Source organism: Bison bison, unplaced genomic scaffold, assembly GCF_000754665.1.
Source record: "Bison bison bison isolate TAMUID 2011002044 unplaced genomic scaffold, Bison_UMD1.0 scf7180017864375, whole genome shotgun sequence".
Lineage (NCBI taxonomy): Eukaryota > Metazoa > Chordata > Mammalia > Artiodactyla > Bovidae > Bison > Bison bison.
The window spans coordinates 5,530,937-5,555,914 of NW_011494947.1; the positions used below are offsets into that span (position 1 = coordinate 5,530,937).

The 24,978-nt window shown below is 44.7% G+C and overlaps 1 protein-coding gene across 1 annotated transcript in view; it reads right to left on the reverse strand.

Moving 5' to 3' along the window:
* The window catches only part of GARNL3 (GTPase activating Rap/RanGAP domain-like 3), a 160,938-nt gene that overhangs the window by 30,119 nt on the left and 105,841 nt on the right, over nt 1-24,978 (reverse strand). The window contains exons 10-19 of the mRNA XM_010856923.1: nt 21,386-21,461; nt 20,648-20,746; nt 19,479-19,582; nt 12,963-13,071; nt 10,776-10,821; nt 9,676-9,782; nt 8,543-8,658; nt 6,269-6,373; nt 5,038-5,112; nt 2,408-2,519 (exon numbers count right to left, since the gene is read on the reverse strand). Of these exons, the coding sequence (XP_010855225.1) occupies nt 2,408-2,519; nt 5,038-5,112; nt 6,269-6,373; nt 8,543-8,658; nt 9,676-9,782; nt 10,776-10,821; nt 12,963-13,071; nt 19,479-19,582; nt 20,648-20,746; nt 21,386-21,461 (949 nt within the window). The remainder of the gene's footprint in view (nt 1-2,407; nt 2,520-5,037; nt 5,113-6,268; nt 6,374-8,542; nt 8,659-9,675; nt 9,783-10,775; nt 10,822-12,962; nt 13,072-19,478; nt 19,583-20,647; nt 20,747-21,385; nt 21,462-24,978) is intronic.

Genomic DNA, 24,978 nt, shown 5'->3' on the forward strand with positions numbered 1-24,978 from the left:
AGAACTGTACAAAAAAGATCTTCACGACCCAGATAATCACGATGCTGTGATCACTCACCTAGAGCCAGACATCCTGGAATGTGAAGTCAAGTGGGCCTTAGAAAGCATCACTATGAACAAAGCTAGTGGAGGTGATGGAATTCCAGTTGAGCTATTTCTAATCCTGAAAGATGATGCTGTGAAAGTGCTGTACTCAATATGCCAGCAAATTTTGAAAACTCAGCAGTGGCCACAGGACTGGAAAAGGGCAGTTTTCATTCCAATCCCAAAGAAAGGCAATGCCAAAGAATGCTCAAACTACTGCACAATTGCACTCATCTTACATGCTAGTAAAGTAATGCTCAAAATTCTCCAAGCCAGGCTTCAGCAATACGTGAACCATGAACTTCCAGATGTTCAAGCTGGTTTTAGAAAAGGCAGAGGAACCAGAGATCAAATTGCCAACATCCACTGGATCATCAAAAAAACAAGAGAGTTCCAGAAAAACATCTATTTCTGCTTTATTGACTATGCCAAAGCCTTTGACTGTGTGGATCACAATAAACTGTGGAAAATTCTGAAAGAGATGGGAATACCAGACCACCTGATCTGCCTCTTGAGAAACCTATATGCAGGTCAGGAAGCAACAGTTAGAACTGGACATGGAACAACAGACTGGTTCCAAATCGGGAAAGGAGTACATCAAAGCTGTATACTGTCACCCTGCTTATTTAACTTATATGCACAGTACTTCATGAGAAACGCTGGGCTGGAGGAAGCACAAGTTGGAATCAAGATTGCCAGGAGAAATCTCAATAACCTCAGATATGCAGATGACACCACCCTTATGGCAGAAAGTGAAGAGGAACTAAAAAGGCTCTTGATGAAAATGAAAGAGGAGAGTGAAAAAGTTGGCTTAAAGCTCAACATTCAGAAAACTAAGATCATGGCATCTGATCCCATCATTTCATGGGAAATAGATGGGAAATGGTGGAAACAGTGTCAGACTTTTTTTGGGGCTCCAAAATCACTGCAGATGGTGACTGCAGCCATGACATTAAAAGACGCTTACTCCTTGGAAGGAAAGTTATGACCAACCTAGATACCATATTCAAAAGCAGAGACATTACTTTGCCAACAAAGGTCTGTCTAGTCAAGGCTATAGTTTATCCAGTGGTCATGTATGGACGTAAGAGTTGGACTGTGAAGAAAGCTGAGCGCCGCAGAATTGATGCTTTTGAACTGTGGTGTTGGAGAAGACTCTTGAGAGTCCCTTGGACTGCAAGGAGATCCAACCAGTCCATTCTAAAGGAGATCAGTTGGGTGTTCATTGGAAGGACTGATGCTAAAGCTGAAACTCCAATACGTTGGCCACCTCATGCGAAGAGTTGACTCATTGGAAAAGACTCTGATGCTGGGAGGGATTGGGGGCAGGAGGAGAAGGGGACGACAGAGGATGAGATGGCTGGATGGCATCACCAACGCGATGGACATGAGTTTGAGTGAACTCCGGGAGTTAGTGATGAACAGGGAGGCCTGGAGTGCTGTGATTCATGGGGTTGCAAAGAGTCGGACACGACTGAGCGACTGAACTGAACTTAACTGATCCTTTAGATCCTTTATCACTCATTAGGAGTCTGGAAGAATCCAAGAGACCTGCTGCAGTCTTTGACTCTAAATTAAATCCCCACTCAAAGTTGAATTCCCTCTAGGGCATGCTCTCCAAGGTCATGTCCTACTGGCGACAGGGAGTTGTCTGCCTCCCTGGGGCAGTTGACCGACCTGGCTGTGAGTTGAGATCTGTCTTCCTGTCAAAATCTTTTTCTTTCTCTATCCATCAAACAGGTTATCTAAGATCCTTATTGTTTGTTTTAGATACTGAGTATGTTCTGAATTAGAAACCTTAAAAAAAAAATGTGCTTTGAGAGAGAGTATATCCCTGAGATACCATGTGCCCTTGTTGATTTAAAGTCAAACATTGGAATCACAGGTATTCCTGCAAAGGAGATTCTCCTTGCAGGTCGTTTGATGTGCTCAGTGTTCAGTCATATCTGACACTTGCAACCCCATGGACTGTAGCCTGCCAGGCTCCTCTTGTCCATGGGATTTCTCAGGCAAGAATACTGGAGTGGATTGTCATTTCCTTCTCCAGAGGATATTCCTGACCCAGGGATCGAGCTCGTGTCTCTTGCATCATTTGATATCCACAGATTAATCAGAGATTTGAGGAAGGGATGAAATTGTCATGGGTGCCTCCCCCTCTGGCTTGCGAGTTGAAAACAATGGGGTAGTTTTGTAAGGGGATGAGAGTCCGCTAACCTCACCACTGAGGACACATGTATCCAAAGGGAGCCGACCAGTGGTCACCCATCTTAGAAGTATGACAATTCACACAGAGAGACAGCTAAAGGAGCAGCTACTCACTAACCATCCACTAGCAAGACGCCAGCATCAGTGGAAACCAGCAAGGCCTGGCCCCAGGGATCCGCACACACGGCCTCATGAGGGAAGTTACTGCAGAAACACTGTGGCTCCCAAGGCTGCGGGGCAACACAAGCGTAGGAAGGTTAAGAGCACAGAGAGAGCACACCGGCCCATCAGGGGGAAACGCATACATACCACCCGAAACGGTAGCACAGATGCCCCCAAACCCCGGGAGTTAGATGGGCTCTGACTCAGTCACCTTTCTTAAGAAAAAAATGTCTCCTTCCAGAAATCTATGCAACAGGAAAAGGCTGACTCACGTGTTTCTGGCACTGTGACCTGTATTATAATGATGCCCTCAAGGGCTAGGGAAGCACCAATAATGTTTTCTAACCAAACGTTTCTTTTTAATACTTAGAAGTTCGACCAATTGGCACCTATTCTTTTTTGGAGGTTTCACAATAGGTCTTTATAAAAGGAAGTCCCACCCAACTCTCTAAAAAAGTCAGATTCCTGTGCTGCTGATTCGGCAAAACTACTAAACCATACACAATGCAAGAGGTTGCTATCATCTTAACATGAAAAGGCTTATTGACCCACTTATGGCTATGAAATCTTCAAGAAAAAAAATAATGTCTGTTCATAGGAATATGTCGAGGGCTCCAATGAAACCTACTCCTGTTCCCCCACTTGACACGTTCATGTCATGGAGCCTGCATCCTTGGTTTCATTCTACATGGATGGGGCAGGAATAGCTGGCACTGCCTTACTGCTCCCTCGGAGCTGTGGCTGATGCCTGGAACCCTTAACTTCCCTCCAAAGCATGTGGCTTGGCCTCAAAGGACAAGGATGTCTGTACAGATTCTCAGGGATGAATTGAAGTCCTACATCTTCACTTTTACCTGATGCTGTACAAGAGCCTGTGTGCACATGTAAGATGTGTACATAGGTGTGTTTGTAAGTTCTAAGTGAGCACGTGCTGGCACACTCAAAGTAGGAGTGATGGCTCTGAGGTGACCTGCCAGGGTGCTGTTTGGGATGAGGGTAAACACTGTGTGAATTATTCCTGTCTTGGAAAATCATGCTATACCTTTATGAAACCCACCAGCCTCAAAATGAGCAATCTCATTGCTGAGATGAGGTTTGGGCTGTTGTGAAAAGATCACACAAAGGACATGAAGATATTTTATAAACTGAAAGAGGGCTGCCCAAGTGCAGGTCATTACTTGGAGTGGCATTTCCCTAAGAACTTTTTAAGAAAGTTGCTGCTGCTGCTGAGTCGCTTCAGTTGTGTCCGACTCTGTGCAACCCCATAGACGGCAGCCCACCAGGCTCCCCCGTCCCTGGGATTCTCCAGGCAAGAACACTGGAGTGGGTTGCCATTTCCTTCTCCAATGCATGAAAATGAAAAGTGAAAGTGAAGTTGCTCAGTCGTGTCTGACTCTTAGGGACCCCATGGACTGCAGCCCACCAGGCTCCTCCATCCATGGGATCTTCCAGGCAAGAGTACTGGAGTGGGTTGCCATTGCCTTCTCTGTTAAGAAAGTTACTAAATCTTATTGGAATGTGCTATCTATGAAGTCCTTGACAACACTACAAATTCTACTATTCAAATGAATAAGCAGATAGTGGGAATTTTGGCAACCTTTGGAAAAGATACTTTGCCATCAGTTTTGTCTTAAATTGGCTGTGGGTTTTCAGCACCGGTTGTATTTTGAGCGCATAATTTTCTTGAAACCAGACTTTCAACTGTGTAGGTTCTACAGTTCAGATATAGATCATCTATACCTTTAGGGCAAAAATAGATATATTCATAATTCTTTTGCTTTTACAATGGCCACTTCTCCAGTGATACACTGTCTGTGGAGTTGTTCCATTTAATTATCTTTTACATATTCTGAACATAGATATAATGAAGTATGTAGGGTATGACTTTACAATACAAAATAATGCAAACAATAAGTTGATACTGTGATTTGTTTTTATGTTTTCTCTTCAATGCTTGATGACCACCTAGTTCTTTTTCCGCAGGAAGTAGAAATGAGTAGATACACAGGCCATGTTGTAGAGGAGGCACTGATTGCTCAGCTGTGGTCCTCTGACCAACAGCATCAGCATCGACTTGAGAGAAATGCAAATTCTCAGGGCCCACTCAGACCTACGGAATCAGAGGTTCTAGGGGGTGATTCTAACCCACACTGAAGCTTTAGAAGTACTGCCCTAGAGCCTTGCTGTTGAGCGTGTCCATGGTCAGCAGCACAGGCACCACATGAGACCTTGTTAGGAATACAGGATCATGGCCCGGCTGAAGAACTGTTGATGAGAACCTGCATTTGGTCAGGATGTCCCAGCGGTCTGTATACACACAAGGCTCGAGGCGCGCTGCTGAGCTCAGTCTGCCTGTCCAGGCCTGGTCCAGCAGCTCTGCCCCTTTAAGCGAAGGTGCAGGCACACCATGGAAGCCAGGAGGCTCTCACTAAATGCTGCCCAACTTTACCTGGGGCTTTGTCTGCAGACTCTGCCTCAGACAAGCTCTTCTTCCTCCTGCCCCACAAAGCTCTTTCTAAGAATCTCAATAACTTCCCCGAAGACACAGGACATTCACAGTTGAACATGAAAGCATCAATAACTCACCTCCTTTTTACAGATCCCTGATGCCACCAAGCTTGATGGAGCGTCCCCTCTCACGATGGATTTCAGCTTTAGTGCCTTACAGAACAGAGATCTCTTTCAGTTTATCAGGCAGTAAAAGCATAAGAATCAACAGTTATGACTTGAAAAAAACTTTTTAAAATGAAACAGGAGTAATTTCAGGCTTGTTTCAGGTTCCCACGCTGCCCTATCACTGAAGATAAGGAAAGGAGTCAGCTGGATCTAATGATGTCAAATGCATTCTGTCATTTCAACTGATCAGTATGTCAGTACAGTGATTTCCAAACCACCAGTACTGAAAAAAATCCCCAGGTCCTTCCTCAAACTTGATGAATCAGATTCTCTGAAAGTAGAGTCGGGGTACTATCTTTGAACACGGACCGAAGTTGGAGGCCCCGGTGACACGGCTCCTGCTTTGGGAAAAGGTTATCTTTGCTGCTAAGCTTTTGTGATTGCCTTGCTGATTAGCTTCCACTTTCAGGTCAGAATCTTGTCTGCAGCAGACAGCTCTTCTCCTCCCTCTTGTGACATGGGACCAAGGCAGAAGGCTGTGTCACCTCCAGAATCGAGAAACACTAATGTCACGAAGGAGCCAGGCAGAGAGGGAGTGGCTTCCTCTAAAACCTGGAATAAGGTGATGCCTAGGATCCACGTCCCTGTGAGGACTGCTTTCAAGCGGTAGGGGGGAAATCCGGGTCTCCTGCGAGGACAGCCCCCTCCGTGCTGACTCCTGCCAGGGGGCAGTTCAAAGTGCTTTCCCTAAATTGGCTCTCTACTCTTCAGAAAATCCCCAGGAGTCAAGCAAATGGTATGTGCTCCCTTGACAAGAGGGAGCAGGGACTGAGCCCTGTGGCCTCCTGCTCCCAGCCAGCATCACCCCTCCTCATATAAGCAACAAGGTCCTATTGTACAGCACAGGGAGCTATATTCAATATCCTGTTACGAACCAGATTGGAAAAGAATATAAACAAGAATATCAATATGTATAACTGAATTGCTTTGCTGTACAGCAGAAATTAACACATTGAAAATCAATTATACTTCAATAAAATTAAAAAAAAAAATCTTCCTTATGGTTCCACAATGACCCTAAGAGAAGTGACAGAGCTCCTCCAGGAGTGTGCAAACATAACATTCTTCACAGAAGGGCCAACTGGTTTGGATGGACTCACAACTCTGTGTCTTGCACAACAGATGTCAGAAGAAAACCCACCTGTCCTATTCTAACGAACTCTGCCTGGCGGGCCTCTTCTTTCTTCCTCGCTGATTTGGGCGATTCCGGTAAGACGTCACTGAAAGATCGTCTATTAAGCATGTTCTGAAAAAAAAAGACAAGTTATGAATTCCAAAGATGGTTATCAAATCTCATCTTTGCCTTCTCTTACTCCACAAACCTATTTGTCCAAATAGTCCTACTTCTGCCGCCTCTATTCATTCACTCAATAAGCATCTATGGAGCACCGCTCAAGTGTCCGCCCAGGTCTGTGTGAGCCGCAAGGGATTAAGGAGCCAACAGGGGGAGAGACAGCCCCTGGAAGAGCCAGCCCCTGGAAGAGCTGAGAGCAGGGGCTCAGAAAGCAAGCAAACCAGCAGCTCCACTTACTAACCGCCTCCCACAGTGACTGGCCGCTACGCTGCATAGCTCCAAGGATGCCGTTCTCAGAGAGGGTACCCCCAGAACATGACACACTCAATTCCATGTGAACAGGGCCCCTGGACTTGTCAACTCTGCGGTCTTCTGGGTAATTTTGGGCAAGGAACTTAATTTCTGAGTCTCAGTGTCTTTGTGTGGCTAATACCTGTCTCTGAGGTGTGTTATAAGGACTAAGGAAGGAAATGTATGGGAGGTGCTTGAGCACACACTCAGTAAATGTCAGTTTTCTTCCAGACAGCAGTCAGAGAACTGGGTGCATGCTTGCAGTTAGCACGTAGTGGCTGAGCACCTATGCTCTGCTGGATCTGGGCAATGTGGTGGACACAATCTCTGTCCTCATGGAGCAGAGTCTACGGGAAAGCTAGATTAAGTAACTGACTACATGACTGGCACATGGATAACTTCTATGAAGGGGAGGTACATAAAGCATCTGGAGGCATTAAACAGGGGCACTAGGCTTCAGCTGGGCTGGGGAAAGCCTGTTAAGGCAGTGATGCTTCAGCTGAGACCTGCAAAGACATCACATACTTCTCTTGGTACCCTTTCTTCATTGGAAGGACTGATGCTGAAGTGCCAATACTTTGGCCACCTGATTCAAAAAACCAACTCTTTGAAAAAGACCCTGATGCTGGGAAAGGCTGAGGGCAGGAGGAGAAGGGGGCGACAGAGGATGAGATGGTTGGATGGCATCACCGACTCAATGGACATGAGTTTGAGCAAACTCCGGGAGATAATGAAGGACAGGAGAGCCTGGCGTGCTGCAGTCTATGGGGTTGCAGAGAGTGGGAGATGACTTAGCAACTGAACAACAATAACTCTCTCTTCATCCTTCTTTGACCTTAAGGAAATAAGGAAATGGGCAGATTGCCAATTATGGCTGGCTATTTAGGGCCCTGGGGTTGGTCTGGCCCAAGCCCTGTAAGTAGCTGGGTGTAGAGACCGGCTGGAAATCAGGGGCACCTCTAAGAGGGCGGTGGTCACTGTGCTGAAGGGAAAGGATCACACGGTTTGTCTGCACCAGTGTGTTCTGATGTTCTTCGTCTCCCCAGGGTGGGGGTGGGGGGCACTTGAGACCAGACACTGCATTTATGTTCACATTCAGTAGCAACTCCTGTGGCTGGAGTTTGTGGCCCCACTGATTCTAGGGGAGTGTTCCCACTTGTTCTGTGTTCTTTGTTAAATACGAGAAATGCTTCTAAACAATGATGATTTCATTCCGCATTAACACTTATTAGCCACCGTGACACACGGCGATCTTGTACTGAGTCCGGAGGCCTCTAAAGAGTGTGGGGCCCTCGAGGTGCTGGGTTCCTCAAAGGAGGTGCTGGGTCTCATCAGTGTGGATACACCTTCAGCCTAGGAAGTGTCTGGCGCAAAGTGGATTTTCAATAAATGCACAGGCATATTTCAGTGCCTAAATATGGTACTCGCCAGTAAATCTCCAGAAAACCTTAAGAGAGCGTAGTCTCTCTCCCAAATCAATACTTTGCCTGTCCATCAGCTCCATGGCACAGGCAACACTGAGCGGTACTCCAAGGCCAGCCACCCCAAAGCACTCTACTGCTCCACGGACTGTTGACTGACACTCGTGCCCCAGCCTGCATGGTGACCTCTACAAGATTTTTATGAAAATCGCACTCCTTTATATGGACATTAAACGTCCCCTCTTCCCATGGTATCCACGAGAGAGCCCCAGCCCATGGCGGCCACAGTCCAGTGTTGACAGCAAGGATCAGGAGATGTTACACTCTTCTAACCAGGACTCATCACAAGGACTTGTGTTCTCAATTCAGACCCCATGGGAAAGAAAGAAGACCATGGACCCAGGGTTACCTTGTGCAAATCTGGCATCAAATCCTGGTATAAAGATCGAATCAACATATCCAGAGTTCGTCGACGTTTCTGGGCGAATGTTGGGGTTTCCAAAGTGGCTTTTTCACCGTTAATTACTAAGATAAATCAAGTTACAAAGGGAATTACAAATGTTAGGTTATTGAAGAATGTCCTTCTCAAGGAAACTTTTCACAGTAAATGCCACCCATTTCCTAATACTGTTATTACCCTCCTTTCATGGAAGAATCCTTAAAAACTTGCTAAATTTCTCTGTACAAAGTCATACTCCATAGGTATATCTATCTTGCCTTTCCTGTTGGATTACAAGATTCCTGAGCAGAGGGTATAACTAATTACTTGAAGACCTAACTCGCACCCAAACCTGCCCTCATCCACCATTCCACCCACCTACTCACCCATCCACTAATCCATCCATCCATTAATCCACCTACCCACCCATTCACCCATCCATCCAACACATGGGCCAAACCATAGGATGCCATTCAATGGGATTAAAAATATATTTGATGGATTGTGTTAGAAAAAATAACACCACCATTGCCCAAGCAGAGTACTGGAATTCTTAGCCCAATGAAAGTTTCTTCTGGAAGAAAAAGCTGGTGGTTTAGTGGACTACAGACACTGAGAGTCAATGAAGTGGAATGTCCAGTTACACATTAGAGCGCAGAATGCAAAGTGTGTAGTAGTTAGGAGCTTGAGGCTGAGGCAGTTATGGGTTTGAATCCCAGCTGTGCTGCTGTCTGTGCATTCTTAAGCAAATTATTTAGATCCTTGGGCCTCAATTTTCTATTATGTAAAATGAATATAACCATATTTCCTTATGGGGTTGTAAGAACGTGATAGAACACATAAAAGAGCACAGAGCTAGGCCTATTGAACTGAATAAATATTAGTTATTTGGTGGCTAGGATGCTAGGTATAGATGAGAACCCAGGAGAGACCTCCAAAACACCATCAGAAAACTAAATACGTTTCTCATGAAAAATTAACAGAATGTGGAATGCAATCAATGCTTAAACGATGATATCTTCTTTACAGTATCTTGCAAGAATTAGAAGAAATGTATTTTGATGTAGAACAAGGTACAAAAACATTTCAAAATAGAAACTTACATTTCACTAGCAAAAAGTCCCTGAATTCCTGGTGGTCTGTAAACACTGGTGGGGATGGCAAGGGTGGGCCAAAGAGTGGTACGCTTTCCTCTGAAAATATTTTCAGCCTGCGTAGAGAACATTGTAGAGTTAGTTGGTTTTTCTTAAAAGATCATCAACATCTGGATCTTAAATTTCTCCAGTTGCCTATGTGATGTCTTAGGAATACTTCCACAGGAGGAAGGCATCCTCTGTTCTTCCAGAACCTTGGCCACCATGCAGCAGTCCTATCTGCTTTAGGGCAAAGATCAGGTCTTCCTGGATCCTTCATGGTCCAACCCACCAAGTGGCGGGCAAGGTCACCCACTGCAGTAATGACAGCAAAGACCACCACTTGCACCCACTGCACAACAGGGAGCATACTTGGTATTTTAAGACATAGTATCTGCTGATTCTCAGCAGCCTGCCAAAGTAGAGCCATTACCTTCCTTCCACAGACAAGCCTGAGGCTCCAAGAAGATAAACACTTTTCCCCTAAAGCTTCCAAGTTAGTAAGCGACAGAGCTGGGATTCCAACCCAGGTCTATTTGCCTCACAGTTTATCCTCTTTTCACAATATCATGATAGCTTTTAACAGATTAATTTTTGAGAACAAAAGCATAAACAGGCAAGGATGTAGCCTAGGAAGGAGGGTGCTCTGGGCAAGATCAAACATATCACATTTGTGCCCTCTGTGGAGCACAACCACATTCCAAGCTAGCCCTGACCCTCGGGTCTACTGCACAGAGCAACACTATACGAAACAGGGGACTTCCCTGGTGATCCAGAGGCTAAGACTCCACGCTCCCAGTGCAGGGGCCCAGGTTCGATCCCTGGTCAGGGCACTAGATCCCACATGCTGCAACTAAAGATCCTGAGTGCTGCAACTAAGACCCAGCGCAGCCAAATAAAAAAACCCAAATCAAAACAAAACACTATATGAGACAAGCTTTTCCTAAAGACACAGTCTTTCAAGTCAATCAAGAAACAGGTAATAAATCAAGAGTCTCATAAAATGAATGCCAAATTAACATGTAAACATGAGGATTAGAACAAGCCATCAAGATAAAGTTGTTACCAACCTGTAATTGTCCTTTTGCTGATCATACCTCACTAAGGCAAAAATATCTGTGGTGATGGTTAAGGAAATCAATTAAGGACCCGATGCGCACAGTCAAAAGCTTGTGTTTGGTAAACCCCGGGTACAGGATCATCTTGGACCTGCTCTCCTGGGGTCAGGGCACCTGTCACCCTTAGGCTGAGATGGAACCTTGTCTTCTATAAAAGAGACAGCCGGGGGAGACAGGTTTGACCTCTGCGTGCTCGTCCTTTTGGGAAAGGGCTTCACCTCCAAATCTGTCAGAAAAGCAATGTAAATAATGCTATGAAACCACTACAACAAAGCAAAACCAGAGCAAAAAGATCAGTTCCCTTGCCTGGAAATATATACAAGATCCCCAATGAAATTAACCAGATATGTCGTCTCAAACATTTTGAAAGGAAAAGCAGTTTAAATGTATCCACTGTATACTTTCCCTCTCTCTCCTTCTGGCTTTTAGTAGACAAAACAAATCCAAACAAACCAGTGTAGCTGGCGGCAGTCTCTAGGCAGAATCTACTTTGCTCGTGTTGGGCATGTTGAGTCTAAAATAGTACCACCTCCACCAGCATTTTTTTTCTTCTCCCATTCCTCCTTTTCCCCCAGCATCTCCCAGCCCTAGCTTCTCTTAGCTAGGGTTGAAATACCACCCTCCTCAATCCCTCAGAGTGCTCCCACTCTTAGATTTGTCCCTTTGGAGAAACAAACAAGCCCAGTCCCAAATCTAAAACTCATAGTGAAAGGAAATTCTAAAAATAATGATGATCTCTCTGTTACTCTGAGTCACCTCCCTCTCCCTCTTGGAATTTTCTTTCTGTTCTGTAAGAAGAACTGCTGCACAAAAGGGGAAATATTAGTCCTCCATGCCAGTGACCAGAATAAGATATCACTTATTATTAATGTGTATGTGCATACCTGTTTTATTCCCTGTCCTCATGGCAATTTTCAGCTTTTAAAACTTACATACTGCGACTTCCCTGGTGGTCCAGTGGCTAAGACTCTGCTTGCAATGCAAGCGGTCTGGGTTCAATCCTTGGTCAGGGAACTAGGTCCTGCATGCCACAACAAGGATCAAAGATCTCGAGTTCCACAACTAAGACCCAGTGCAGCCAAATAAATAAATGTGTTCAGTTGCTTCTGTCATGCGATCTCATGGACTGTAGCCCGCCAGGCACCTCTATCCATGGGATTATCTTGGCAAGAATACTGGAGTGGGTTGCCAGTTCCTCCTCCAAGGGATCTTCCTGACCCAGGGATCAAACCCGTGTCTCCTGCAGCTCCTGTATTGGCAGGTAGATTCTTTATCACTGAGCTACCTGGGAAGCCCCCAGATAAATAATTTAAAGAAAAACTTACATTCTATAATGTTAGGACATAAGCGAACAAGCTAGAGGATGCAGAGCAATCTACTTGTAGATGTCATGAGTCACAGTGGTCCTAGCTCCCAGCATCTTTACTGGGGTCTCCAGGGAATATGAATAACTAGACCAGAATTTATTCTGAAAAACACCTGTAGGTACTACTACTTGCCTTTACTTATTATGGCCAGCATGACAGCTGGGTCTCACTGTCATGGCCAGTGGCCCAGGACAATGGGGCCATGGTTGGGGATGTGTCGGGCTGGCCATGCTCATGCCCCAGGCCTGTCTGAGTGCGCTGAGCTTGGGCATTACTGAGAACTTCAGGTCTTTGGTGGCAAAGTGAGCTAAAGATGCACGAGAGGAAGTGGAGGGAAAGCAAATAAAAATAGGATTAATTCTATCACTTCTCAAATGTTAAGAGATGGTAATACAGCAGCCATTCCCAGGACTTAGAATCAACAAAGGCACATTATTTTGGCTTTTTATCTCAGTTTGCAAGTTTTTTATACCTAAAGCCAATTTCTCAGAGGATTCACTACCTATAATTCTTCTAATTCCCTTATTATCAGTGGAAGGTAGGAAGTTCCCTTCATTTCATAGATACTTGAGGAAAGGAAAAACAGTTGTGAAGTGAAGAATTCTCTGAGAATAAATAAGTCCATTCATCGCTGCAGTGGACAGAGAGAGTGGCTCTTAGGGTCTAGCAACCAAAACAATCAGCACGTGCCAGTCCACCATGACATCAGGCTTGAGGGTCATTTAAGGTCCAGCGAGGCTAACTTGGGAGGGTTCACTCAGGCCCAGGATACGTGTGAAGTGGGAGCGGATCATGGAAGGCTTGAAGGCAGGAGAAGGTTCCTCTCCTTCCTGGAACACTATGGTGACGATGTCGTTTCCAATGTGGCGCTTCCTTTCCACCTGGATGTAAATGAACAGCATCACTGAGAAGGCCGCTCACACACGGCACGTTCCCAGAGTTAATGCACTAACGCAGCAAAACAAACTCCAATGCTCACAGAGCCCTGAGCTTCATTATCTTTGTCTCCTTGCCTCCCAAACTTCTCCAGCCCATCTCCTGGCTCATCTGGCAGTCTCCTCCACTCCTCTTCCAACTCAGTCCTGCATTTAATCTTCACTACCCTCCCCCAGGAGCCTCCAAACAGTCTCCTTGCCTCTATTCTTTCACACTTTACTGCTCTGATCAGGTTCACCTTCACTCCTGCTTCATCTCCTTAGCCTGGAGTTCAAGGCCCCTAGACCAGAGGCATTGCCTCAGAATTCCCTGGGGACGGGCTCAAATATGCATATTTAAAAATATAAATGAATGCCTTCACTCGTTCTGAAGCATATACTTGATGAGAATAGTGCCCCTATCTAATCTGACCCCAGCTGACCTTTCCAAAATGATCTGCTAGACCTAGGGCCAATAAATCTTTTTAAAAAAATTATTTTTTAATTGAAGGATAATCGCTTTACAGAATGTTGCTGTTTTCTGTCAAACCTCAACATGAAGCAGCCATAGGTATACATATATCCCCTCCCTTTTGAACCTCTCTCTCATCTCCCGCCCCAACCCACCCCTCTAGGCTGATACAGAGCCCCTGTTTGACTTTCCTGATATATACAGCAAATTCCCATGGCTATCTATTTTACATATGGTAATGTAAGTTTCCATGTTACTCTTTCCATACATCTCACCCTCTCCTCCCCTCTCCCATGTCCATAAGTCTATTCTTTATGTCTGTTTCTCCATTGCTGCCCTGTAAATAAATTCTTCAGTACCATTTTTCTAGATTCTGTATACATGCGTTAGACTATGGTATTTATCTTTCTCTTTCTGGCTTATTTCACTCTGTATAATAGGTTCTATGTTCTCCACCTCATTAGAACTGTCTCAAATGCATTCCTTATTATGGCTGAGTAATATTCCATTGCGTATATGTCAGTAAATCTTTTCTGTGAAGGTCCAGATTCTTGGCAGTCCCTTGTACTTCAAGGAGATCAAACCAGTCAATCCTAAAGGAAATCAGTCCTGAATATTCATTGGAAGGACTGATGCTGAAGCTCCAATACTTTGGCCACCTGATGCGAAGAGCAGACTTGTTGGAAAAGACCCTGATGCTGGGAAAGACTGAGAACAGGAGGATAAGGGGGTGACAGAGGAAGACATGGTTGGATGGCATCACCGACTCAATGGACATGAGTCTGAGTAAACTCCAGGAGTTGGCGATGGACAGGGAAGCCTGGCATGCTGCAGTCCATGGGGTCGCGAAGAGTTGGAGACAACTGAGCGACCAAACTGAACTGAACTGAGCAACTGAATGACAACAATGAAGGTCCAGACAGTAAGTATTTTGGGGTTTGCAGATCATACTCTTTACAACCATGCAGCTTTGCTGTTGTGGCAAAAAGCAGCTGTAGACAATTCATAAATCAACAGGAAGACTGTTTTCCAACAACACTTTATTTAACAAACCACGCAGTCTGCTGGATCTGGTCCATGGGCCATAGTTTGCCAAGCCCTGTCCAAGAACTTTGCACAACTGGCCAAGGAGAATGATTCACTTTTCTCCGTGGGTCTCTCATGTGTCCCCTATTTTACATTGTAAGCTCCTGAGAACAAGATCTCTACCTGACCCATATTAGATATTACTCTCATTTTGCAAGTAAAAAAACTAAGGCTTAGAGATGCTCTGATAATTTCACTTCAATTCAATTCAACTCAAAAAGATTTTTGGCAATTACTTCTTAGATATGACACTAAAGGCATAGCCAATGAAAGAAAAAATACATAAATTTGACTACATTAAAATTTAAAACTTCTGTTTACATTAAAAGATACTATCAACAAAGTAAAAAGACAGCCCAAAGAATGGGAGAAATATTTACAAGTCATATATTCAATCATACATAAAGAACTCCTAAAACTCAACAACAAAAACCCCAAATAATGTGATTAAAATATAAGCACAGGACTTGAATACACAATGCTTTAAAGAAAATATACAGATGGATAATAAACACAAAAGATGTTCAATATCACTAATGGTTAGAGAAATGCAAATAAAAAGCACAATGAGATATCACCTCACACCCATCAGAATAGCTATTTTAAAACAACTCAAATAACAAACGTTGTTACAAATGTGGAGAAACTGGAACTCATGCATTGCTGGTGGGAATGTAAAACAGAGCCACTGCTGGGAAAAATATTTAAAATTAAACACAGAACTACCATATGATCCAGCAATTCCAGTTTTGGGTATATTCTCCCCAAATTGAAAGCAGAGACTCAAACAAATATCTGTACACCAATGCTCTTAGCAGCTGTATTGATAATAGCCGAAAGGCGGAAATGACTCAAGCATCTACCAATGGATGAATGGATAAAGAAAATGTGGTATAAAAATATGGAATACTACTCAGCTTTAAAAATGAAGGAAATTCTGACACATGGTACAATATGGACGACCCCTGAGGACACTGTGATAGTGAAATAAGCCAGACAAAAAGGAAAAATGTATGATTCCACTTACATGAGATTCCTAGAATAATCAAATTCATAAAGACAGAGAGGGGTGCGGTGGTTGCCAGGGGCTGGGGGAGGGAGGAATGTGGATTTACTGATTAATGGGTATGGGCTTTCGGTTTGAGAAGATGATAAAGTTCTGGAGATGGACCGTGGCGATGACTGCACAACAATGCACTTAATGGAATTAATGGCACTGAACTATAAATTCAGAAGTGGTTAAAACTGTAAATTTTATATTAAAATGAAAATAAGTAAGTGCTCATCCATCAGTTGATGACTGGATAAACAAAATGTGTCTATAAAATAGGAAATTATTCTGCAATAAAAAGGGATGAAATACAGATACAGGCTACAACATGGACAAACCTTGAAAGCATGCCAAGTGCAAGAAGCTAGTTACAAAAGACCACACATGATGTGATTCCATTTGTACAAAGTGTCCAGAATAGGCAAATCGAAAGAGAAAGCAGGTTGCTAGTTACCAGAGGCTACGCAGCGGGGAGTGGGAAGTGACGGCAAAGCCGCAAGAGATTTCTCTTCGGGGTAATGAAATATTCTAAAATTGACTGTGATGATAGCTGAATAACCATGTGAACATACTTAAGTGGGTAAAGTGAATGGAATATGAAATATGTCTCAATAAAGCTTTTATATATATTTTGTAAAGTAATTATTTAGCTTCTGCTCTATATCAGGAACAAAACAGACAAAATTCCTGCCTTCATGGGGCACACACTCTAGCAGTAGGCACAGAAATTACACAGTAAACGTAAACAAGTGTTCTAAATAATATGTGTCATGTTAGGTGACAATATGTGCCATGGACGAACAGGAGCCGTGCAGGGGCCTGGGGGCGCTGGGGGCGCTGGGGTTGGGTGGGTTGTGGCTTTAATTCAGTCATGGGGTCATTTTAACAGCTGGCATTTGGGTAGATCTGAGGGTGGTGAGTGAGTCAGCCAGAAGATACCAGGTAGGAGAGAGTTCTAGGCAGAAGGAAGGGCAGCTTAAAGCCATGACGTGGAGCAGTATCTAGTGACTTGGGACAGGAAAGGAAGACGATATGACTGGAAGGGAGGAAACCAGGAGAGCAGTGGGTGGGGGGACCAGAGAGGTACGGAGGTCACTAGGGGCCTTCAGCCACTCTAAGGATCTGGCTTTGACTCTGAGTGAAGCGGAAGGCACTAGGGCTTTGGGAAGAGGCTGACGTGCATTTCTAAGGATCGCTCTGGCCAGTAGATTGAGAAACACTTTGTCAGGGCACCAGGGAGGCTGAGAGGAACTTATTCAGCATGGTAACTGAAGTGTGACAAAAGCTCAGGTGTCACCTGAAGGTCGAGCCCACAGGATTTCCTGACAAACTGAATATGGGATGAGAAGGAGAGACAGGAATCAAGAATGATTCTAAGGTCATTTTGCCCCACACACAGGAAGAGCAGAAGAGCCATCATCAGAGATAAGAAAGACTTTGGGAGGAAGAGGTCTGGAGGAGAGTAGGGAATTCAGCTTTGGACAGACTGGGTGTGAGACGCTGAGCCCAGGGGAGGCGTCAAGAAGCCTGCATATTTGGTCTGGAGTTCCCCCTAGGCTGGCTGGAGATGTAAGTTTGGGTGTCTGGGGCATGGGATGGGATATGAATGGGTGTGTGAGTATAGAAAGAGAAGAGAAAGGAGCTGAGAACTGAGCCCTGGGGCTGTCATCACACACAAAGAGTCCAGGATCCCAGAGCCACTTTGAGGCAGAGCTGGGGCTGGGCCCAGGGCTGACACAGAGCCTGTGCTTTTATCTGGTCCTGAAAGCTGTAGTCAGGTTCTGGAGCACTGGGAGACTGGGTGTTAGGGGCGAGGACATCACAGCTGTTAGGGAGAAGATAAGCCCCAGAAAGACAAATATCAATACCCCCTTCCTTGCCCCCACTGTGGTTTACTTCGGTGATAGAAGAAAGAGATGAAGGAGTTATTGTAAAACCAAAATCTACAAAATCTTTGTGAAAGTTTGTTTCTTTACATCAGATTTGGGATGTGGCTCAGACTGTTCCACTAGTGTTTTAGATGTTAGGAGATCAAAGAGCCACCAAGATCTTATGAGCCACCAAGATTTTCTGACCGTTACCTTAGGCCCCAAAGAGACCATGGCAGGTACAGAGAGAGGTTTGCGGTTACTGGTCCTTCTCTGCACCGAGAAGGTTCACTGTCATTCTGCACTTCTTTGGCTCTCTTCCCCACTGCTTTATGTTTCTGGTAACAGAGAGAAGGTTCATAGTTGTGATTTTCTTCACATCTACTGATGCTGGGCAAGTGGAAGGCCCAAGCACTACCCACAGATCCAGCCAAGATGTTGAGAACACCAGAGTTTATCTGCGAACATTTCAGTGCTCCTGGTGAGCCTGTTTTCTCTTAATATGCTAACAGCCCCTTCAAAAAGATAAGGTTAAAGTCTGGAGCTGGGCAAAGGTTGAACTGTCAAATTCATTCCTCCTGTCTCCGGCTAATGCTGTCATTTGTCACAGGACACAGGCTATTTTAGTGAATGTATGGGGCTGAAAAGGTCAGGGTTGGGGAGGAGGAGGGTTATGAAATATTTCAGTGGAATTTTTTCCCTAGCATTGTTGAGATGTAAGAGGTCAACATAATTCATGATGAGTTGGAGGGTCAGCTTGGTCTCTCTTCTCCATGTGAACCCAGGGTCCTAAGAGCTTCAGCTCCTAAGAGGTGGAGCCTGGTAGTGATAATATAGGTCACCTCAGCCACACAAGGGAAGAAGCTTGCAGAAAGGAACTCTTAGACACTTAAGCAAGCCTACTGGGCCGAGGCACTTCCTGCTTACGCCTGTCCCTTGCCAGTTAGCCTTCTAAAATCAGAGCAAGCTTAAATTCTCCAGAGGGTCTCCACTGCCTGTAAGACAATCCACCAGCTCCTTATTCCAGGCCCCAAACCATCAAACAGAACTAGCTCTTCCTGAGCCCACCACCTGCATGTCCCCAAAGCATCGCTATGTCTCATGATCATAACATCACTTTTTAGCCCAACCATCTGCTTTGTGTCTTTCTCCTACTGGAATCTCATTGAAATAAGGATTATAAGTGTTTAGAAAAAATCCCTTTTAGCGCTCACGTACTGGCTCTAGGTTCACATTTCTTGCAAATCTTTGCTGAACAACTGTCGATTCATGTTTGTGATATTTACTTACACAGATGCCTTCAATGTGTAAAAAAAGGATAAGAATCTCATACAAAGGTAAATGGAACCCCCCAAATCCTTAAAAAACCAGCAGCATGTATTTTTGTTATATCTGGATTTCATCAAATGGGCAAGTTTTCTCTGGAAACGGCTAATCTCTGCAGTGGCAGAGTGTTCTTAGGTAGTTTTTTCCACAACGGGGCACAGGCCACTGGGGAAATGGTCAGTGTTAACCTCCTGCATTAACCTGAAAAAATGCTTGCAACCATTCTGACAAGACACAGGCACGTGGAGAGAAGTCACAGGATGCGTATATGCAAAGCCGTCTGTCAGGGGTCTAGAAAACCACACTCACACACAGGCACACACACATGGTCACACAGACACACAGGTGCATGACTGTCTGAGCCTTTATCTCCTGAAGGGGCCAGCACCAGTAAGGGTAGTTCTTCCTAAGCCTTGGTGAAACTGCAAGCAAACAGACTGGAAACAACATCCCCAAACTGGTCCTGAAATTCAGCTCGTGTATGAACATCCACAGTCTCTGGTTCTATGAAGTTAGCAATGTGCTCTCCACACTGAGGTCACTGCTGAATGTTCTGCGTGTTCACACGTACCTGCTGTTTGTTTTCTTTGGAATACGGCAACATGGTAGAAACATGAAACATGATCTCATGCCCTTGGTAGATGGTATAAACAGAATGAATCCCTGTGGTATCATCTGTAAAAATACAATACGCATTTAGTGGGCACAGGGAGTTCTGAGGCCGTAAGGAAACAGTCTTTATTTGCAGGCTAGAGGAATACAGCACAGTTAGCACATTCCAAAGATCCTATGATCATCCACCTGAGTGGAGGCAACAGTACGGATCCCTCTCCAGCTGAGGCAAGGCTACTGCCCACGTGGGGGCCTCTTCATCCCCCTCTAAGCTCTCTTGCTGTCTCATTCATGCCTTGCTTAGAGCAGAGGAGATCATGAGAAGTCCGAGCCCCAAAGGACAGCATGTTACAACTCCTTGCCTTCTAGTTACTGCTGGTGTCCAGGCCAAAATGAACACAAGATGACATACAAGTAATTATCATGTCCATAAAACAAAAGGAGCTATATCCCTGGCAGCATTGTATACTGACTAATAGCATGGAGTTTGGAGTTGGGCAGACTCAGATTCGAGTTCTCATTAGCTATGTTCCTTCTGACACATTACCTCACCTTTCTCTGAGCCTCAGTTTCTTAAAATTTGCAAACAGAGATAAAAGTAGTGTCTAACTCCTAGGGGTGTCTATCAGATTATCCCAGGAAAGGGAAATGAGGCTGATGGACTCCAGGAGTGACCATGGGCACACAGAGCTTGTTGGGGGGTCATGGGAGTGGGAAGCTGGGCCTGACCACTGGGGCTGAATACTTTATCCCAGCATCCACCAGTTAAGGTGGATAAGGAGAGCTCAGGGCAGCTCTCACAAACCGCCTGACCTTCCTGTATTCAGAATTTGTGAATTGACTTCAGCATGGGCTGGTGGAGAGACGAGGCCCCCAGAGGCTCAGGATACCTGATTTGAAGTTTATCAAATTTAGGCCAGTGAGCCTCACATCACCTGTCTGGCTTACCTCCAGGACTGGCTGTGAAGAGCAGATAAAACGACAGAAGTGCAAGCACAAGAAAAAACCCATAAATGCTGTATAGTTATAAGACAGCACACTCCACCCTGGGTATACATTCAAATTCAGATAAGGCTGCAAACAAAACTTCTACAAAACACAGCAGAATGGAGGAGGAGGCAAGCTTACTTTTGGTGTCCAGACCACCACGGTAGCCTGTCCAGCCCTTGAGAGTGATGGTGTCACCCAGCAGATTTAAAAATTTTTGAAAAGCGTCACTTCCGATTTCTGTAAGAAGAGGTCAAGTGTGAACAAAGTGCAGTGTCCACAAGGTCCTAGTTTCTAGCTATGTACTGAAATCCTTTGAAGATTAACTAGGCTCCACGGACATTCCCTCTTCTGGACACTGTGCAGGAGGCCCACAGTTCCCAGAATCTGAGGAAAGGAAAAACTACATACTCAGTCTAAGCAACCTGAGTGCTGCCAGGCTGGGGTCACAAGGATCTAGTAATGCAGAAGGAAAACATCATTACTACTCCTGTTAATAAGGAACAGGCCTCTAATATGAAAAGTGCTAAATAACAGGAAAAGAGGGCCATTTTCTAATTCTCTTAAGCATAAAAATCACAGAGAAAAATTTCCCCATTGCTCCTGAGATAACAAATCCCCATGTAATTTTCCAGTTACACTGAATCCCCCATGCCAGTGCTTGGCACAGATTCAGTGACCAATGAACATTTGTCAAATGAACGAAACTGGGAAAACATATGTCCTACCAAATTTACCCCGAAAATTTACCCTTCAGCTTCATAAAAACTACTGGCTGTTTCTTTGCATTAAAGACTGAGCGGGTAAGATGAGTTGCAATTGTCTAAATTGCAATGAGGTGGGGCAGGGTTTCTGTTAGAAAAAGGGGGAGACACTCACCATTGCTGAACATGTCATCATCTGTGAGCTGGCCGTCTTTGGCAAAAAGAACCCCAAACTTGAAATTCACAGAGCCCTTACAATGAGACAACAAAAGGTGCTGGATTTAATTTTCTCACCAAAGCAGACACAGTTATGCGACGTGCTGGTACTTAGGGACCCTACAGGGACCTCAGTGGCGACTTGCTGGATTACCTCCTCCCCTCCATTGCAATTTTGACCCATATTAACAACAATTATTTGTTGATTTTTATAGATTTTTATAGCTTATGAGGAAACCCTGTGTTCTTCTGTGAGTTCACTGGAAATTTCATTACCAATGGAGCCTGCAGGATGCCAGGTCCATTCTGCAGCAAAACAGTGCTCAAAGTAAACAGACCCCAGGAGCTCACAGGACTGGCACCATGCTCCGATCGGCCCAGCAGTGGCAGTCTGGAACCCAGCTAGCAGAGAACTCAGGGTGATTCAAAATTTAACCCAACAATCTCAGGCTAAAAACTCGTGGACTCTTTTAGAAATAGAAATGGAAACTGAAGACAATGTGGTCTAAAAGCTCATTTGCCCCAACTCCTAAAGCTATTTAATCTCAAGAAGTCACAAAACAGATGTGGGGAGAAAAAGGCAATCAGGAAATAGCCAGTATAAATGTTCAGTCTACTATCCTCAACATTAAATGTAGGATTAAAATCAGATGCTGTGGGAGTGATAAATACCAAATGCAAGATGGCAGCTTCTACAGGGAAGAGAGAATAGGATCAGGGAGCTCAATTGTATTTATTTATTTTTTGGCTGTGCCACTTGCCTTGCAGAATTTTTCCTGACCCAGAACTGAACCCGGGTCACCACAGTGAAAGCCCAGAATCCTAACCACTAGGCCACCATGAAAGTACTGCAATTGTGTTTTTCATATAATTTTTTCTTAAACTGAGTAATAGGTTCATAGGTCTTCATTATATATAGTCTATGCTTTTTTTGTGTGCCTGAAACATTGCATAATTAAAACAAAAATCTGAGGTAGGAAAAGACCAACTTTTGCAAGGCTGTCTGATGAGGGGATTCTCAGTTGCCAGTTAAGGAGCCAACAAAGAACAAAGGTGAGTAGAATACTGCTGGCCGTACGGGAAAAAGGCATCCTTCGATGCCTCTGCCGTTTGACCTCACAGAGATGGTTTCTGAACTCAGAGGTCGCTTCTGGAAAATAGGCCCTAGAGAAAGAGCGCAATTCTTAGGTGGAGGAGGGAAGGCTATTTGTGATTCCTCTTTTCCAACCTGTCACGGGCTTAGGCAAGGGCAGTATGGGCAGACTTGGCCTTGGGAATGTGGAAACTATTGAGATTGTAGAAAAACTAGCCTTGTAGATTGTTTCTGTTGGAAACAGCTAGGGAGTGGAATCCATTAAGATTAAAATGTTTAAAAATGACACAGTATTATAGTGATTTGGTATTAAAAGAAAATTAATATAAAAAAAATTAATAACCCTATCCTCCAAAAAAGAAACTATACCCCACTTGGATTTTTAATGCAAGCCATTTCACTCCTGAGGCCTGGGAAGCAATCAGGGCGAGCCCAGCCTTTGGCAGAACCTAACCTACTTTTCTCCTTCCCAAGCCTTTGCAGGGGATCTCTCAAGTCATCTAGGGGAAGACCAAATTTAGAGAGGTTTAGCCCATTTCTCCATCAAAGTGTTCCCCTGGAGAAGGAAATAGCAACCCACTCCAGTATTCTTGCCTGGAAAATCTCATGGACAGAGGAGCCAGGTGGGCTGAAGTTCATGGGATTGCAAAGAGTCGACACCACTTAGTGACTAAACAACAACAAAGTATTGCCAATGGGTCAGAGGTGGGTGGGTCATGGCAGAGCACAGAATTCAGGATGGCTGGTCTGGGAGCATTCAAACTCTGAAAAGCCAAGGGGCTAAGGCTGTACTTCTAAACATTCTTCTGTCCCCAGTACATCTGAAGGACAGATACATACCCATCAGTAGTAATAATTTTCTATCTAGTGGTTTTCTCTGTAGAGTGAGGAAGAGGGAGGTAGCTTTCAGGATGGTGCCTCCACCCAGGGCTCTTGCCCACCATTCGGGTCTCAGCTCACTTGTCAATTCAGAGAGGACTTCCTGATCTCCTAACATGGTCACCCTCCCTGCACTGTTATTCTCCTTCATGGCCCTTTGTTTATCTTCTTAATAGGCCTATTCACACTCTGTAATTCTTTTTATTGAACTTGCATATTTGTCTGTTTCTACCACTAGAACTTGGGCTTCTCTGTAGGCTCAGTGGTAAAGAATCTGCCTGCAGTGTTAGAGACGAAGAAGACCTGGGTTCGATCCCTTGGTCAGGAAGATCCCCTGGAGTGGGGCGTGGCAACCCACTCCAGTATTCTTGCCTGGAGAATCCTATGGACAGAGAAGCCTGGCAGTCTAAGCCTGGCAGTTGCAAAGAGTCAGATGCGACTGAAGCGACTGAGCACGCACGCACCACTAGAACTTAAGTCCCATGAAGGAGGGATGGTACATATCTTGCTCTCTGTGGAATCTCCAGGGCCCACTACCATGCTGGGTATTTTGGAGAGGGTTAATAAATATTCATGGAACAACTCTGTGTGTAATAAATGAGGAAAGAAACACAAGTGGTCAGATACAACTTATTTTCCACAGTTCAGTTCAGTTCAGTCGCTCAGTCGTGTCCGACTCTTTGCGACCCCATGAATCGCAGCACGCCAGGCCTCCCTGTCCATCACCAACTCCTGGAGTTCACCCAGACTCACGTCCATCGAGTCAGTGATGCCATCCAGCCATCTCATCCTCTGTCGTCCCCTTCTCCTCTTGCCCTCAATCCCTCCCAGCATCAGAGTCTTTTCCAATGAGTCAACTCTTCGCATGAGGTGGCCAAAGTACTGGAGTTTCAGCTTTAGCATCATTCCTTCCAAAGAAATCCCAGGGCTGATCTCCTTCAGAATGGACTGGTTGGATCTCCTTGCAGTCCAAGGGACTCTCAAGAGTCTTCTCCAACACCACAGTTCAAAAGCATCAATTCTTCGGCGCTCAGCCTTCTTCACAGTCCAACTCTCACTGGTCCAACTCTCAGTGGTCCATACGAGACCAATGGAAAAACCATAGCCTTGACTAGACGGACCTTTGTTGGCAAAGTAATGTCTCTGCTTTTGAATATGCTATCTAGGTTGGTCATAACTTTCCTTCCAAGGAGTAAGCGTCTTTTAATGTCATGGCTGCAGTCACCATCTGCAGTGATTTTGGAACCCAAAAAAATAAAGTCTGACACTGTTTCCACTGTTTCCCCATCTATTTCCCATGAAGTGATGGGACCGGATGCCATGATCTTCGTTTTCTGAATGTTGAGCTTTAAGCCAACTTTTTCACTCTCCACTTTCACTTTCATCAAGAGGCTTTTTAGTTCCTCTTCACTTTCTGCCATAAGGATGGTGTCATCTGCATAGCTGAGGTTATTGAGATTTCTCCCGGCAATCTTGATTCCAGCTTGTGCTTCTTCCAGTCCAGCATTTCTCATGATGTACTCTGCCTATAAGTTAAATAAGCAGAGTGACAATATACAGCCTTGACGTACTCCTTTTCC